This window comes from Dipodomys merriami, unplaced genomic scaffold (assembly GCF_024711535.1).
Source record: "Dipodomys merriami isolate MVZ:Mamm:240054 unplaced genomic scaffold, mDipMer1.0.p SCAF_22, whole genome shotgun sequence".
Classification (NCBI taxonomy): Eukaryota; Metazoa; Chordata; class Mammalia; order Rodentia; family Heteromyidae; genus Dipodomys; species Dipodomys merriami.
In genome coordinates, this window is record NW_027203604.1 from 20,763,440 (window position 1) to 20,781,547 (window position 18,108).

The 18,108-nt window shown below is 40.0% G+C and overlaps 1 protein-coding gene across 1 annotated transcript; it reads right to left on the minus strand.

Moving 5' to 3' along the window:
* Positions 1-881: 881 nt before the first annotated feature.
* On the minus strand, positions 882-15,033 carry Isca1 (iron-sulfur cluster assembly 1). Its single transcript, XM_070033687.1, has 4 exons — positions 14,863-15,033; positions 7,020-7,073; positions 4,753-4,858; positions 882-1,342 (listed from the first exon to the last, which is right to left on the minus strand). Exons 1-4 carry the CDS (start codon positions 14,941-14,943, stop codon positions 1,194-1,196), a joined length of 390 nt encoding a protein of 129 aa, XP_069889788.1. The 5' UTR covers positions 14,944-15,033; the 3' UTR covers positions 882-1,193.
* Positions 15,034-18,108: the final 3,075 nt, after the last annotated feature.

Consider the following 18,108-nt stretch of genomic DNA (forward strand, 5'->3'; position numbering starts at 1 on the left):
CTAGTTAAATAAGAACTATTGTTTCTAAGATGGCAATTCACATAAAAGGGTTTTCCATAGTCAAATTACAAGCTCTCTCAAAATGTTGGTTACACGAGGAAGCCAAATCAGCATTTACATCACTAATTATTCAGAATGCAGAGCACATGTCATGTGTAAGGAAGAGATGGGAACAGAACTGTTGTCCCCTAGCGTGTAGAGTAACTGGACAAAAGCCTAGTACACACAAGAGGCGTCAGGTTGAAAGCTTTAAAAGACCCCCAGTGACAATGACCAAAGTCAGCTTGAGATTCAGTCTGCATTAAAAATGGTTTCAAAAAGCTAGCTCCTGCCCCTAAGAGCCTCCTGAAGTTCAATCCCAGGTCTGGGGGAGGGAGGAGGGAGGAGGATAAACCTGTGGGGACATGGATATGAAGTAGCAGGGTCACAATCAGAGAAACAGGCTTATGATCAAAATAAAGTACTTTGGATATTGTCTCAAAAAAAATGGTTTCAAGAGTCTTCACCCTTGACACCATCACTTAAAACTATTTTGCTCTGTACTTTAAGGAAATCTTTGCCTGGTATCATTGCCATGATATACAAATGAAGCAGCTGACAAGGAAATTTTCAATGAAAGGGTATATAAAGGTCACACCAAATTTGGGTATGAAAAGACATTATTATCAGCAGTCAATACTCCCTGATTCTGAATTTAAGAGCCACCAAATGGTTGGAAAAAAATGGCATGGCAAATGCACATTCAAGCCATTTAATAGGGATCTGAGGCAGGAACTGATGGCTCACACCTATAATATTAGCCTCCCAGGAGTTTGAGTTCCAGAGTGTTGGCTCCAAGCTGGTGTAGGTAGAAAAGTCCGTGAAATTCCATCTTCAAAATATTTAGCAAAATCAACTTTAATGAAACTAGTTTCAAACAAAGGATTTAAGAGAGGTGAGGCAGGGCAGGATATTTTACTATACAGAACAGAAAAACAATTCAGCAAGCACTGGTTTCTTAATTCTGTCCACTACAGAGGGTATAAATATCATATCTTCTGGATTCTAGCCAGTCAGCTTCATTTTGAAAATGCATCACTTTATTTCCCCAATAATGCAGCCACACATCATAGACCTGACACAGGACAGTCACATGATTTCTTCAGCAACTTTCAAGGTTTCCTGGAGTTTACAGCCAGAAGAGTCTTAATGTTTCAAATATTAAAACTTTCTCCACAGCCACAAGTTCCTTTGATGTTTGGGTTATTGAAGACAAACTCACTGGATAACTTGTCTTCAACATAGTCCATTTCTGTTCCTAAAAGTGTTAGTTGTGCTTTCTTTTCGATGAATACTCTGACTCCTTTGGAAAAGGAAAAGATGAGTCATAAAAGCCTGAAGCCTCTGGAATTTGCCTATTCAAGGCATAAGTGAATTTATTAAATAATCAACAATTCAATCAAACAACAATTCAACTGAACAGGTTTCATCATTTGGGAGTAATTAGGCACCTAATTTTCTGTCAGCACCTTCTGTTCCTACAGTTGTCAAAATTGAGTATATTAGTGCAGACAGTTTTACATAAGTAAATTCCCTAACAACTGTGCAAAACCACAATTTACCTTTCCCTCTTTCCCTATACTTCATTTTTTTTTAAACTTGCAACATGAAGAAAATGTGTAGCTTCTCAATAATCATTTTGTAAAGACAGAACCAGTAAAATTTATAGAAACTTTGCAGTGGAAAGAATATATTTGACATCTGCCAAACATAAATATATTCGAAACTGCTTAACTCTATGACATTTTAATAAGACCATATAATAAACTATGGATACTACAGAATTATCCATACAATAATTTTAATAAGTTCCCATAAGTAGACTATATATCAGTAGACTATATATCATAGTTATAAGTTGAAGAATATATGATATTATTATTATTGTTATTTTATTTTTTGTTGGTAGTGGGGCTTGAACTATGGGCCTAGGTGCTGTCCCTCAGCTGAAGATCAGCTCAAGGCTAGCACTTTACCACTTGAGCCACAGTACCACTTCCAGTTTTCTTGGAGATAAGAGTCTCACGGATTTTCCTGCCCAGGCTGGCTTTGAACTGCAATCCTCAGATCTCAGCCTCCTCAGTAGCTAGGATTACAGGAGTGAGCCACTGATGCTATTCTCTAGATAGTTTGACACTTGGGCAGATACAATCACTTCTAGATAGTTTGACACCTGGGCAGATACAATCACTTAAAAACATTTTTCTTCTAAGAAACTGGGCCTTAAATGGAGCATGTTCTCTCTGATATGTTGAAGTTAGATCTAAAGCAAAGTGGGATACGACAAATTATACAAAATTCTTAATACATTACAGGGAAAGAGGAGAGAATCACAAAGGTGCAATACCCAAGTGCCTCTTCATATGTATATAAAATCATATACATACTGAAACAAAACTCCAAAGATATGGAAACAAAGGATTTTTTTTTCTTTTTCTGAGGATTCTGTATTCTTTACCTTTTATACAGTATATTCACATGTGGGAGGGTAGAGGGAGGGCACAGAATCTGAGAAAAAAGGGTGAATAAGTGCAGCAGTGAAGTGCACTAAACATTGACGAAAGTCAACTATACAACTTGTGGGTAGAGATGGGAGGGAAGGAATGGGAGAGAAAGGAACTGTACTTAATACTTGATGCATGTAAATGTAACCCCCCCCCCTTTTTTTTTGGTCGGTTGTGGGGCTTGAACTCTGGGCCTGGGCGCTGTCCCTCAGCTCTTCAGCTCAAGGCTAGCGCTCTACCACTTGAGCTACAGCGCCACTTCCGGTTTTCTGGTGGTTTATTGGAGATAAGAGTCTTACGGTCTCTCCTGCCCGGGCTGGCTTTGAACCGCGATCCTCAGATCTCAGCCTCCTGAGTAGCTAGGATTACAGGCGTGAGCCACTAGCGCCTGGCTAATGTAACCCCTTTTTATACCACCTCTATAATAACAATAAATTAAAGAAAAAAGAAATTGAGTCTTATGTAAATATAAACTATAAATAATTACAGGGTTTCTCTTTGGTAAGACAAAAAGGTCTATATTTTAAATTTGTCTTGAAAGTAACATGCTAAGTATGTTTTTGCATGTGTATGTGTGTATGTGTGTGTGTGTGTGTGTGTGAGTGTGAGTGTGTGTATGCATGAGCAAGCATGTGCCCATATCCATCTTGGGGTTTGAACTCAGGGTCTGGGAGCTATCCCTGAACCTTTTGCAAAAGGCTAGTGTTCTACCACTTGAGCCATAGCTCCACTTCCACATTTTTGGTAGTTAATTGGAGATACAAGTTTCACAGACTTTCCTGCCTAGGCTGGCTTCGAACCAGAATCCTCAGATCTCAGCCTCCTGAGCAGCTAGGATTTCAGGCCTCAGCCACTGGTGCTGGCTGCTAAATATATCTTTACTTGTTAAGTCACTGTCATTCAACAATCTTACTTTAGAATTCATGACTTAATCTGAGTGTGGGTGGCTCATGCCTATTATCCTAGCTATTCAGGAGGCTGACATCTGAGAACCAAGGTTTGAAGCCAGCCCAGGCAGAAAAGTCCATAAGACTCATCTCTAATTAACCAGCAAAACCCCAAAAGTAGAAATGTGGCTCAAGTGGTAGAGAAATAAATTCTTGTTACGTTTCTAGTGACAGTACTAGGGCTTAAACTCAGGGCTTTGTGCTCTTCACTTTTTCATTCAAGGCTAGCATTCTACTTCTGAAATTCAGAGGATGGTAATTTCATAGCAGCCCAGATAAAAAAAAGTCTGTGAGACTCCAATTCCACAATAACCAGCAAAAAGCTGGACTGGAGGCGTGTGGCTCAAGTGGTAAAACACCAGTTAAGCAAGCAAGCCTTGAGGCCTGGAGGCACCCAAGTACTACCAAAACAAAAACAATCTAAATCCACTTTTTAGTTTCCCAGAGGAAGAATGCATGTGTCCAAATGCACACGATTACTATGGAAAACACTAGTAACAACTAAGTTCTCCTCACACTTTAGCATTATTTAACTTGTCTTAAATCAGTATTACAAGATCACTGGGTACAGATAGGGATGTGAAACTCAATTTAGAAACAATGAATTAAGTAATTTAAAACAATTATTGTTTGTTGTCAAATAACTAAAAATTTTAATAAAAATAAATTATTTAAATACATGAGTCGTTGGTATTGCCTATGTGATATATATATGTAAAACTGCTGCTCCACACAAAATGGTTAGATTGTTTTTGAAATGTTATGATCATAAAACCTTTCTCAGATTGGGCACAGTGGTACCCACCTATAATCCCAGAAAGCTAAAACAGGAGAACTGCACATTGAGCTAGATAACAAGATCTTGCCACAAACCAACCAGCTTTTTAGACAAAATGATGACTTTTCAGAGTTGAAACAAATGAACAATTTATCTAATAACATCATTGTAGGAGAACAGCCTCTTGAGAAAAGTGATTGCATTTGAGTTTTAAGGAGGCTCCTTCTCACTGTGTGACCTTGGGCAAACTATTTAACCTCTCCTTATCTCAGTTTATCAGAAAAAAATGGATCACATGGTATCTACCCTCCCTTGATAGCTGCATATAAACCAGATAATATAGAAAAGTTCATTAAAAACCGCCAGTCACATAGTAAGTACTATTGATGTAATTTCTACTTCTATTATCAGTCTCTCATTATGCACAAGGCTAAAATTTTCAGTAAAACTAAGTGCCCAGAATGAGTCTGTAAAAAACTCTCACCATCTTGAACAACCTCTTCATCAGAATCTCCTCTTGTCTTTGTATATTCTAGAGTATAAGAAAGGCCATTACAGCCCCTGGTACGGACACCAACTTTCACACCTACCTGAAATAGAATTAAAAATATAAACTTAGTAGTACAGATTAAACAGTTATACTAATAAAAACCTTGGTTATTTATCACTACTATTCATTCTTTTATAAGCTAAAAGAGAAACATTAAGACTTCCAGTTATAAATGTCCCTTTGGGAAGTATAAATGCAACAGGGAACAATCATCTTAAATATGTAACTAGTATGCAATTATTCACAAAAAAACACAATGAAAATAATATGGAAACAAAATAATACAGAGGAAAAATCCTACATCATTACTAGCTTCATAAAATAGCTTTATATTATTTTCCTTTTTTCCCCAATCCTAGTCACATAATCTAAATACTGTTTTTATTAAGACAAAAATATGCATCCTATACCTTTCATAATTATCACTTGCAAATAATGTCCATATCACACTCCACTGTATAATAATTACCTTTTTCCATGGCTTGAAAATAAAAACCAAGGCCTTGTACATAGTAGGCAAAGTGCTCTCCACTGAACTACAATCTCAACCATAACTTTCTTCATTATTAGATACCTACCAGTAAACACTTAAGTTGGAATTGACATGATTAGCATAAAAAACTTAAATTAAAAAAATCAAGCCTACCACCACCAGTGACCAAGATCTGAGGATACCAGTTTGAAGCTAGCTGAGGAGATAAAATCCAAAAGACTCATCTCCAATTATGAGCAAAAAGCTAAAAGTGGAGGTGTGGCTCAAGAGTACTGTGTAAGCCTTGGACAAAAAGAAAGGAAGGAAGGAAGGAAGGAAGGAAGGAAAGAAAGAAGAAAGAAAGAAATAATCCATGCAAGAGTGCAAGCCCCAGCATATGATAAAACAAAAAAAGAAAAGAAAAGAAATCACATTTTTGTTACTGGAGTTTTCTGATACAAGGTCTCAATATTTAGATGTTACTGGCTTTGAAACCATGATCCTCCTGCTTCAGGCTCTCAAATGCTAAAACTGCAAGCATGTGCCATAATATCCAGCTACTTGCTTGAAAAGGAAAAGGTATCTGATAACAGAGGTATCTTTTATAAATTTAGACTTCTCATTCTGTAAGATGTTATCTGGATAAATTCCTTAGGGTTCCCCAAGGTTCACACAGGTCTTCCTTGGCTTCTATGAAAAAGCTTTAATGCTAAGGCAGACTTATGTCATCAGTCAAAATCAAAGATAAAAAAGAATACAGATGTAAGATGTTTTAAAAGTGAAACTGGCATGTAGCTCAGCGGTAACTTGCTTAGTATGTTTAAGGCCTGGGTTCAATTCCCAGCATCATAACCACCATCAGAATAAATGAATGAATGAATGAAGTCTTTTGATTTCATGCTTTAAGTATTAATTACTTGAAGTGATTAAAAACATCCTAAGAACTACTAGCCATGTGCTATGATTAAGATAATACAAATACCCCTGACAACAGTTCCATATCCAGGAACAGATCTTGCATGAATACACACTAAGTCATGCTTACGATCTGGCAAACAATGGGCATAGCACACCATACTCACTAAAGTAATAAGTTGTTGAATAATTGTGTCCCAGTAGTAAAGAAAAACAATCCAAACAAGTTCCAACCCAAGGAATGGTAAAAGGCATTAACCCATTCAATGGAATATACAGGTCTTCAAGTTGCATTATTTGGAATAAAATCAAAATGTAACTACAGCATATATGACAGATGTAAGAATAACAAATATCACTTAGACCAGTCTTTCCCACTCAGGGAGACATTTTTGGTTGTCACAATTTATGTATATACTATGGCCAGAAATGCTATGAAATATCCTATAGCTACCCAATGACACCAATCATGAGGAGGCTGAGAAATCCTGGGGTCACCATATCAAATGTACAGACTGCTCTCTGGAAGGACATTAGGAAGCTGTTTCTTAAAAGACAAATGACAACACAAAAAGTCTAGGGTTGAGAATAACTTTTTAAAAATTGAATACCCCTTTCTGTATTATTTGAATTTTTAAAAAATCTTGAGTTGGGGTAGGAGTATGCAAGTATAAGCCCTTGGGATCAATTCTAACACAACAAAAGAAACAAATGAAAGGAACCCTAATGAATGAAAATATATTGTTAAACCAAAATAAACATCTTGCCAAACAACTTTAAATATTTTTCTAACTATGAAATAGGCTTTACTTACATGTTCAGGCTTATCTTTAAGAAGCTGTTTTATCTTGTTTACTGCTGAAGGTGTCTGTAAAAGTAAATGTTTTCAGTTTAAAAACATGCAAGTGGCTCATACCTGAAATCGTATCTACTCAGGAGGCTGAGATCTGAGGATCATGGTTCAAAGCCAGCCTGGGCAGGAAAGTCTGAGAGACCCTTTTTTTTTTTCTTTTTGTGGGTCGTAGTGTTTGAACTCTGGGCTTGGGTGCTGTCCCTGTGCTCTGCAGCTCATGGCGAGCACTCTACCGCTTGAGCCACAGTGCCACTTCCAGTTTTCTAGTGGTTTATTGGAGATAAGAGTCTCATGGACCTTCCTGCCTGGGCTGGCTTTGAACCATGATCCTCAGATCTCAGCCTCCCCAGTAGCTAGGATTACAGACGTGAGCCACCAGCGCCTGGCTGAGAGACTCTTATCTCCAATTAAAACCAGAAGTGGTGCTGTGGCTAAAGTGGTAGAACATTCACTTTTTGCTGAAGAACTCAGGAACAGTGCCCAGGCCCAGAGTTCAAGCCTCATGACCAACAAAAAACCAAAAAAACTTAAATTTTCAAAGCAATAGACTTATTAGTCTTTAAGATTATTCAAGGTTATTTTTAGGAAAATCATGTGACAAATTTGTTCCATTTTTGCCAGGGCAAACTAAGGGATTTTACACACAGATGAGTTCTATTTAATGAACAAAAATATTTCAATTTGTCAAAATATTTGCTACTGGCATCATTTTAATTGTGATGACCAGTCTAAGTTAGCTGTCTGTTACACTTTTTTTTTTTGGTCCTGGGACTAGGGCTCTACCACTTGAGCCATATCTCTACTACTTGGTTTTTGGTGGTTAATTGGAGAAGAGTCTCACTGATTTTGCTGCCTGGGCTGCCTTTGAACTGCAATCTTCAAACCTCAACCTGTTGAGTAGACAGGATGACAAGTATGAGCCACTGATGCCCAAAGTTTTGTTCTCTCATTGTATCATCACAAATCCATTTTTCCTGAGAATAAGCTATTTTATGTATATACTTATTGTGTGCTCAGTAACAAGCATACTGTCAGACATGGAAGGCTCACAAATAGATAATGAATGGATCAAGTATCTCAATGGAAAAGCCAACCTTCAGGTGTTTTTCCTGTTGTTTTCTAGATATAAACACATATTTACTGTATTTTTCAATACCAGTCCCACTAAACACTCAGATTCAGTGTGAATCAAACTAACATCTGTGAACAGAAGTCAATAAAACTAGTCAGTAACGGAAATAAAAGAGTTATTTCCTAGGACGAATGCAGTTGAAAGGAGCCCAGTGCTCCTACCTGAGAGAAAAATGCCCCAGGATGTTCTGTAGAAGAAAACAGGCTGGGCCAGCCCTGGGTTATTCTATGATGTATAGAATTACAGCTTTAAGGATGTGCTGAGCTTTGACCGACTACTATGTAAACCAATAATTTTAATCTAAGCCCCAAACAAGAAAATATCTGAGTAACTTTTGATGTAAACTCCCTCACCTGGTACACATGGACTAATCATCATACCATTTGGTAAGGATCAACATGTGACAAACTCAACTCTGTTACTAGGACTTCATACTCTGCTTGATGTGACCTATTCAAATTTCCATCTTGATCCAGAGTAAGCTCGTATCTCTGTTCTGTAATTTCAATTGGCAGAATTTCAATTCATAATACACACTGACTGTGTATTGTGACACCATCTAGCTCTAACTGGTGAATTAAGTTTTGAACTTGACAAAGCTTGTGAATTTGTTATTCAATAAATTCTGACATTAAAGACCAAGATAGTATATCCATTTATGTTTCTGCCATACCTCAAAAATGTGAGAAATAAGCATGTTCAAGAAACCTGTGTGTTCCTATCTCCTTGGGGAGCTTCTGGAAACAGGCTACTGGAGCCTTACTACAACACTTTCTAAGTATGCCCATAGGGCAATTACTTTAAGCAGCTTTTCCAACTCCTACTTCCTTACTGTGAATTAATGATAATCATCTTTCCCCCTCAGGATTCTTGTGAAGATTAAATACTCAAATTGAGGAAAAAGCATTTAGAATAGTGTCAGGCACTTAGCTATAGCTCAAAGACAGAGTACATCAGAATGAAAAAAATGAACTTCCTAGTATCTATTGACAATGCTGTGCTGGTCCTCCACTTTTTTGTATGAACATCACTGGTTTTTGAAATCCTGAAATTTGAATAGTATGACTTCTGATCTAGCAGTAAACTAGTCAGAACTTAGCCTGTTCTCAAGAAGCAGATCCCATAGCCCTAGAGTGTGCTCTCCCCTCTGTCTGGATAGAGGCTTGATGATGTTGACCAGATGATGTTTAAACACAGTGTGGACCCAACTTAGATGGGTCATAAAACTAACTGAAAAGGTTAAAACAAGCATTAAAAAAAAAAAAAGGAAAATACTACTGGGTGCCAGTGGCTCATATCTGTAATCATAGTTACACAGGTACAGTCTGCTGGGGAGTGTTTCATGAATAATCAATAACAACCAGGAATAAAGGTAGCCATCAAATGGAAGACAGCATTTTAATTTTTATTTGTAAATTTTCAGGGTATATTTTCTATGTGAATGCTGAAGAAATTAACCTACTGTCAAATAAAGATTTCTGGCATGTTAAAAACGAAAAAGATACTCCCATAAAGAATACCAATGGAGGGAGGCTGGGAAGGGATGTGAAGGGTAAACAAAGGAGGAGGCTGCAATGCTTGACAAGAAATGTACTCATTATCTTGCCCATGTAATTGTAACCCCTCTGTACAGTATGTTCACAAAAAATAAAAATAAAAATTAAAAAAAAAAAAAAGAATACCACTGGAGGGCCGGGAGGTGGCTAAGTGGTAGAGAGCTTGCCTTGCATGCCTAAGGCCCTGGGTTCAATTCCTCAGCACCACATAAGCAAAAAGAAAAAAAAGCCGAAGTGGCGCTGTGGCTCAAGTGGTAGAGCGCTAGCCTTGAGTTGAAGAGCTGAGGGACAGCGCCCAGGCCCAGAGTTCAGGCCTCACAACCAGACCCCCCCCCCCAGCCTCCCCCACCCAAAAAAAGAATACCACTGGAATTAAAATCTGATGCATGTATAATCTTTGTTTAATGTGAGCAGGTCAAAAGAGCATGCTCTAAAGGAAACAAATGAGTTCTCTCCCTGTTTGGCCACTTATTTTTATCTCCAAGTGATCTTTTAAATTACCCAGTTGGTTTTCCAAGATAATTTATTTTCTTATTTGCTCAACTTCCAGTAGAAATCAAACAGCCAAATGCCTGCAATTTCAACTACTTGAGAAAATGAGAAAGTTTAGCATGGCAACACAGTCACCATCTCAAACAAAATTTTGTTTTGAGATGGAAACAGTTTAATACAGTAGATACAGGCTACAAAGAAAGTTCCTTTATTCTCTCTCCCCAAAATTTCTCCAGAATTTGATGTACAATTAAAGACTCATCAACATATGTGATTTAACCTCAGAATTAAATATAAGAATCTTAAATTTACTACATTATGACTTTTAATCTACTTGCAAGTCACCAAAACAGGTATAAAGTGAGAGAACATCCTTAAAACATCCTGATTTTTTTTTTTTTTTGGTCTGGTCGTGGGCCTTGAACTCTGGGCCTGGGTGCTGTCCCTCAGCTCTAGTGCTCAAGGGTAGTGCTCTACCACTTGAGCCATAGCGCCACTTCCGGCTTTTTTCTTTTTGCTTATGTGGTGCTGAGGAATCGAACTCAGGGCCTCATGCATGCAAGGCAAGCGCTCTGCCACTGAGCCACCTTCCCAGCCCCCTTGACCTTTTTTTGAAAAGCTGTTTTTTGTTGTCAAAATAGTAGGAAAGGCACTTTTTGATGACTGTATATGAGAACTTTTTTTTTTTTTGGGGGGGGGGGCTGGTCGTGGGGCCTGAACTCTTAGCCTGGGCTCTGTCCCTCAGCTCTTCAGCTCAAGGCTAGCGCTCTACCACTTGAGCCACAGCGCCACTTCCAGCTTTTTTTCTTTTTGCTTATGTGGTGCTGAGGAATCAAACCCAGGGCCTCAGGCATGCAAGGCAAGTGCTCTACCACTGAGTCACCTTCCCAGCCCATATGAGTACTATTTTATAGTAACATATATTTACCCATTGCCAAGTGGTTTCTATTCCTTGTAGGATAAATTTTCATAGTCAACATTACACTTTAATTCTTCAATTCTCTTTGTTGCTGTACAGGGAAAACAAACTTAAAATCCAATGCTGATTCTATGACTTCTAAAATAATAAATGTGCCTATATCTATGCATTTTGATTTAGTTATAAATTTGACATTTTAATGTTTAAGGATGGCAGATAAATGCCAACCAATGAATAAAATATTGCTTAACTCATTTCACAGATATTGCTGACATTATGGTGTCATAATGCTTTTGTATTTCCCTATTCCTATGTAAATATATATTAAATTTACATGTCTGTAATCCAAGTGTATATCTTACAACCTTTTTTTTTTTTTTTTTTGGTTGGTAGTGGGGCCTGAACTCTGGGCCTGGGCACTGTCCCTCAGCAATTCAGCTCAAGGTTATCACTCTACCACTTGAGCCACAGCGCCACTTTCAACTTTTTCTGTTTATGTGGTACTGAGGAATTGAACTCAGGGCCTCATGCATGCAAGGCAATCACTCCACCACTGAGCCACCTCTAGACCCTGTATTGGACAACTTTTTAAGACTCCAATTAAAAGCTGGGCGCCAGTGGCTCATGCCTGTAATCCTAGCTACTCAGGAGGCTGAGATCTGGGGATCACGGTTCAAAGCCAGCCCGGGCAGGAAAAGTCTGTGAGACTTTTACCTCTAATAAACCACTCAGAAAACTGGAAGTGGCACTGTGCTCACGTGGTGGAACATTAGCCTTGAGCTGAAGAGCTGGGGGAGAGGGCCCAGGCCCAGAGTTCCAGCCCACGACCAATTAAAAAAAAAAAAGAAAAAAAGAAAAAAAAAGACTCCAATTAAAAAAAACCCAAAACCTAATTTAATAATTTCTCATTTAATACATAGCAATAAATATTTGCTATCTACAAGCTTCTAGGTGTCATTCTGATAACTTATAATTTAGGGATTAAAGATTAAATATTTGCACAGAATCAAAAGAATGAAAAGTTACCATTTACAATAAGTATACATAAAATTTCACCAACAGGAAAAGCACTTAACTATTCTCTCTCAGGATATTATCCAAATTTTATTTTCTTGTGTTGAATCTAGCCTTGTTCATATTAACCATGTTCCCAAAGTTTTGTGTAACAATTCATAAACTCCCATTATGTAAAAATCTTAGTTCATTCCTATTACAAAGGACTTCTAGTCCTAGTCTAATTCAAAGTTCCTTATTAAACAAAGTTTTTTTTTCTCAGACTTTCTCAACCAGATTCTCCTAGGAAATTAAACCTGAAGGAAGTATTTCTGTGGAATGAATCGTCTTCTCTCCAGGAGTCAAACATCCACTGGTTGGGCATCATCCCTCCCTCACAGAACTTTGGTTGTGCTTTATGCAGTGTGGGTAATCTCTAATCCTAAATTAGGGTCGAACCAATTCTATCTTGAAGAATGAGGGACATAAAGGTGTCTTTCAGCTGAGCAGTATTTATTCTTCATGTTTTTAAACTATATCTTACTCTGGGCCATACAAATTCAATTTGTCAGTTCCTGTATATTTGAGGAAATTGAGAGTAGCACCATCCTCCTGATGTTCCTGGCAGGTGTCCAAGGGTACTCACATTGATGTAGTGGGTGGGGAGCCTTGGAACATTCTATCAAGAAGCCATATCTTAAAGGTTTCATGGGCAGCCCATCAGTTGTCTAAACTGTTCCCCCAGCGGCAATTCAGAAAACTTCCTCAGATTATCTTAGGTTAAAACAAGATAATTTGGTGCTGACACCACCAAATTATGTTTTCGTGTCTATATATCAAGTAGTATTCACCTTTTCTTATCAATTTTTATCTCTACTTTTGCTTGCTTATATCTGTCCTACTCATTAGGCCTATGATCAACCCACTGTTTGCATTTGATGAAACAAGTTGGGGTTAAAAATCTATGCAGAACACTTGAGAACAAAGCACACAGTAATACTTGTCATGAGATGAGGGTACATGTCCTAAAATCAAGATGAATACTACCTTACCAACATAGACCACAGTGGAAAGTAGCACTTACATGCTTTTTCTCTCCCACTGGTGCCATGGAAAATCACAAGGAGAGTCTAGAGTCAGTCATAATACTAAGAAAGTTAATTCAGACAATAATCCCTTGCAGTCGAGCCGGGCAACATGGAACTTTTCTTGGAGGTGGACAATTGATTTTGTGATAATATGAAGCAGAAAGGAGTAAAGGCAAGAAGGACCATGTCTGAGAAAAAGAGGATGTGTTATTTATTCCTCCTAAGAGATGGCAACCTTTTTACTATAGTTACATCCTCCTGTAAGGTGAGAACCTTTTGAAACACAGAATATCTGGTTTGAAAACTTTCTGTTGAAGTAGGAATAGAGAGGAACAGAATGACTCAAATTCTGAAAGAGCAGGTAATATGCCAAATAGAGATGGACACTAGAAAAGGGAACAAAACTGTCCCTTTGCTTTTTTTTCTGAATCTATCATTGCCATTGGAGGAATTCTGAATCTTGTGTAATTTTTACTCAAACTAAAAATGCAACACAAAGTCTAAATTGTATTCTCTAGTTCTTAAGTTTTGGATACTTGTAGATTTCACGACATACCTTCCAGAGGTAATTATAGGCTTACAAGCACAGTAAAGATATATGATATACAACAGAGATAACCTTGAGAGTCTAAATCATTGATCTATAAAAATGAATCTCTCACCTGATCATGACTTTCCTCTGTTTTGCTTCCACTAATGTTCTGGCAATTGATCTTCTTGTGATATTACATGGAAGAGGGGCCTTTATTTAACCATCAGATTCCCCAGTCTCTAGGCAAGTGCTTGCACAAAAACCATCGGATTCCTTAGTCTCTAAGCAAATGCTTAAGAAAGGTGTGAGAATGATGAACTGATCTTAAGCTTGCCTACTGTAGTGAACTGTAGTAGAACTACATAAAAGTGATCGAATTTATTGCTATTCAAGTGAATCCTCAGAAACGGGTAATTCTTTGATGTGAATTTCCCCTCGACTAATAAAAGATGACAGAGGACTAAGTATGCTCAAGAATTTTGTTTCTGGTCGGTTTTTATAGCCCTTTGAGTTTGACCTTTCTCTCAGAAAACGCTGTGCACTTGGCCTGAAAATCTTCATCCCCTGTCCTTTGTAAGACCCAGGTTGTACAAAGGGCACAAATAGTGTTTTCAAAGGCCTGGACACTGAGGACACCGGAAGTAAGCCTGCGTGTGGCCTAGCGGGGTTCTCAGCTGGGAGAGGCTTCCAGAACGTTCACCCTCCCCACACAGCCCGGGGGTAGGACTTCTGGGGCATCGTCCTGCCATCCCCCCCAACCCTGCACCTCAGAAATCTGAGGAGACGTCAGGCCTCGGAGGCCTCGGCGCTGTCCTCCAGCTGACACCGCTTCCCCTCCCCCCGGGGGTGGGGTGCGCGGGGCCGCCGCGCAGGGCCTGTCGGGAATTGTAGTCCCGGGCGCCGGCTAGGCGGCTCCGCCCGGAGCTTGTTTACCAGTCGGAGAGGGACTGGGAAGTGGGGACGCGGCGGCTGCGGAACGAGCCTGTGTTTCCACGGGATGGCGCCCCAGCCGCCGGGTCCCGGCCAGTGACCTATCCACAGTAGGGCAAGGGGCCCATGTCACGGGCCCGGCCGCACTCCGTGTGCACTCACCAGAGTGAGGGCGGCTCGAGTGGGCTGCAGCTTCCTCTTGCTCACAGCACGAACAGTAGCCCGGACTAACGAGGCCGACATCTTCGCCGTCCCGCGGTCCCGGCGTCCCGGCACCTCGGGCCGAGCTCAGACCCCGCAGGCTCTCTCCATGGACACAGCAGGCGCACTGACGCCACAACCTCCTGCGCACGTACCCCATGCGCCGCCCCTTGCCGCCCATCCGCTGCCGCCATTGGGCGGGCCGCGTGAGTGACGCGCGGGCTCGGGCCTCCCAGCGGGGCGCGCGGTTGGCGGACCGGGCGCGGCGAGGCCCGTGGGTTCCGACCCCGTCGCCTGCTTCAGCGCTCCCATCAGCCAGCAGTGGCCGGCTGTGGTGGCCTTTGAGCGCAGAAGAGCCTGGCGTTTATGTGCTGGAAAGGCAGTGTGGGCCCGTTGACTGGCATTCACTCCTGTTTGGGTCCCGCTAGGGCGCTTCGGGGCGCGGCGCCGCGAAGGGAGCTGCGGGATGGTGACTCGGACCGTCTCCGTTCCGGCAGCACTGCGAATCATCACATTTAATGAGTACGGACTGAAGTTGACACGGCCGTCACCTTGTCCTGGCTGCTCAAGGGCATAAGCTTTGCCTCTTAACATTCTTGAGCACCAGCGGGCTGTCTTCTATTAGAAATGCAGCCGTTGGGGCTGGGAAGGTGGCTCAGTGGTAGATATGCAGGGCAGGTGACATTCCTATGGAAAGGCTAGAAATCAAGGTTAAAATGGCAGAAAGGGCGCTGCAGAGCAGTGCTGAGTAGTATCTTTGCTCAGTGTTTTGTTATAGAATGAACTATTACGTAAAATAAAAGGTGGGGAGTGGGCTATAAGCATGTTTTAAATGAATGATACAGTGCTTGTGCCGGGAAATGTGAAGCCCTGGAGAGAAAAAGACAAAACAAAACCAAAAACACCAGAGACTGCTTTTTATTTAAACCCTTATACTTACATGTTACAACAGATGGCTGCCTAATTTTGGAAAATATATTATGCTGTTATCACGTTTAAACTCAGATCTCTTAGTTCACTGCAATAGATGCTATTTTAAAAAATCTACTTTTAAATTCCCTGTGTCAGGATCCAATGTTTAATAGTCTTTCCTATGCTTAATTTACTTGGTTAGCTGTTTGGCCCATAAGCACTGAGTCACCATCTGTTAGCAGATCAGACTTAGGTACTGTCCTTTGAAAGTGACACAGGGCCTGTAAACAACTAGGTACTTGGGGGCAAGCTTTCATGTTTATCTCACCAGAACAGCTGTCCAGGGGTGCAGAAATGAGGTGGGTGTGGGAAACACTGAGCTTTGCAAGCTATAGCCACTTTTAGGTCTCTACATACATTCATTTTAAGTAAACAGTTAATGCCATATCAAAAATGCTTCATAGTTCTGGAGGTTTCAAAACCTGCTTACTTAGTAAAATCTCACTCCATCATTTTGACTCTGCAAGGGTACTGGTGATTTCCATTTAAAATCTTTTTTTTTTGTTTTGTTTTGGTTCCGGTCGTGGGGCCTGAACTCTGGGCCTGGGCGCTGTCCCTCAGCTCTTCAGCTCAGGGCTAGCGCTCTACCACTTGAGTCACAGTGCCACTTCCGGCTTTTTACTTATGTGGTGCTGAGGAATCGAACCCAGGGCCTCGAGCATGCAAGGCAAGTGCTCTACCACTGAGCCACCTTCCCAGCCTGGTGATTTCCATTTGACAGGAAAATGGAATTGCCCAGTCAGGGGTCTTGCACTATAGCTGGCAAACTGGCATGGCCAGGCACTGCCAAAATATAGAGTCCTACTTTTGAAAAGTGTGCAGTGTTGTGGAATCACAGTTGACCAAACATGACTGACTTGGTTCAAAGAAATGGTTCTGAGCACTTTGAAGTTATATAGGTGAGGAGCTGTGAAACTGTCTTTTAAGCTTAACTGTAAATGTGTGTGTGTGAACCCCACTAACTGACTTGTTTAACCAGGATTTTTTTGCACCTGGTAAACATGTTTTTTCTTTAAAATAGAAGCTACCTGTGAAGCAAAAATAGACTAGTTTTCTATAAAAGTGTAAAAATTGTTTTTAAATTTTGACATTGCTGATACTGTCAATACTGGGCAAGAGATTTTGAAAGTGTAGAATATGTCTTGGAGACCACTGTTTAAAATATGGACTTAATTTTGTTTGTTCTTAACAGAACTGTGGTTGTGGGCACTTAATGGCACTTCTTAAGACAGCCTGCAGTATTTGTAAGATAGTTTCATTCACCCTGAGAACTGGAATCTGGAGGGAGCATATGCACCTGCACCATAACTGCCCAGAGAAAGGCTGTGTCCAGGATCCCAGCAGACAAGAGCAACCTATTGTTTATGTCTGCTGGAAAACACTGCTTATTGTCTCACAGATCCTGTATGAGGAATCTAAAATCAGAAATCTGAAATTGTTGCATATACAGGTATGTGCAGAAGGCTAAGACAGGAGGATCACAAATTCAAGCTAAGCCAAAGCTACACATTGAGTTTTAGTTCAGCACAGGTTTCAAAGGTAGTCCCTACCTCAAAACAAAACAAAACAAAACAACCTACCAAACGAAAACAACCCCAAAACCACACTCACCAAACAAACAACCCCAATGCATTAAGCAAATTTACTACAGGAATCAGAAGAAAACGCAGAAAACTGTAACATCCTAAAAAGGCAAGAAAGTATAGAAGATCCCCAATAAAGAAAATATAGGTGTGTAAACTCAAAAGAATAAAAGCAAAAGGTAAGTTTAAGAAAATTATTAATAAAATGACAACATTCACAAAAGAATTAGAAATACCAACACGATGGTGGCATTAAAAATCAAGCTAGTCATGTGCACATTAAATTTGTTTTTCTAGCACTATGAAAAGATGTGGGATACTGAGGAAAAACAAAAATGATCACGAACTAAATCACACTTCAAATTTTAAAACAATGAGGAAGGATTCACTTTTTTTTTCATTTGCTAGACAGACATATTTCTAAATGGAGGCAATTTAGTTTCTTAGTTCTAGGGCTGAGTAAAAAATACAGAAACATTAAAACCTACAAAGGGGCGGGGAAGGTGGCTCAGTGGTAGAGTACTTGCCTTGCATGCATGAGGCCCTGGTTTCAATTCCTCAGCACCACATAAGCAGAAAAAGCCAGAAGTGGCGCTGTGGCTCAAGTGGCAGAGTGCTTGCCTTGAGCAGAAGAGCTGAGGGACAGTGCCCA

Bases quoted from the DNA above. Each gene is read 5' to 3' on its own strand.
- Isca1 (XM_070033687.1), bottom strand. From the start codon at position 14,943: ATGTCGGCCTCGTTAGTCCGGGCTACTGTTCGTGCTGTGAGCAAGAGG. The intron at 4,859-7,019 runs GTAAGTAAAGCC...ATTCTATTTCAG, and splicing joins TTAAAGATAAGCCTGAACAT to GTAGGTGTGAAAGTTGGTGT. The intron at 1,343-4,752 runs GTGAGAGTTTTT...CCTTTTCCAAAG, and splicing joins TGAAGAGGTTGTTCAAGATG to GAGTCAGAGTATTCATCGAA.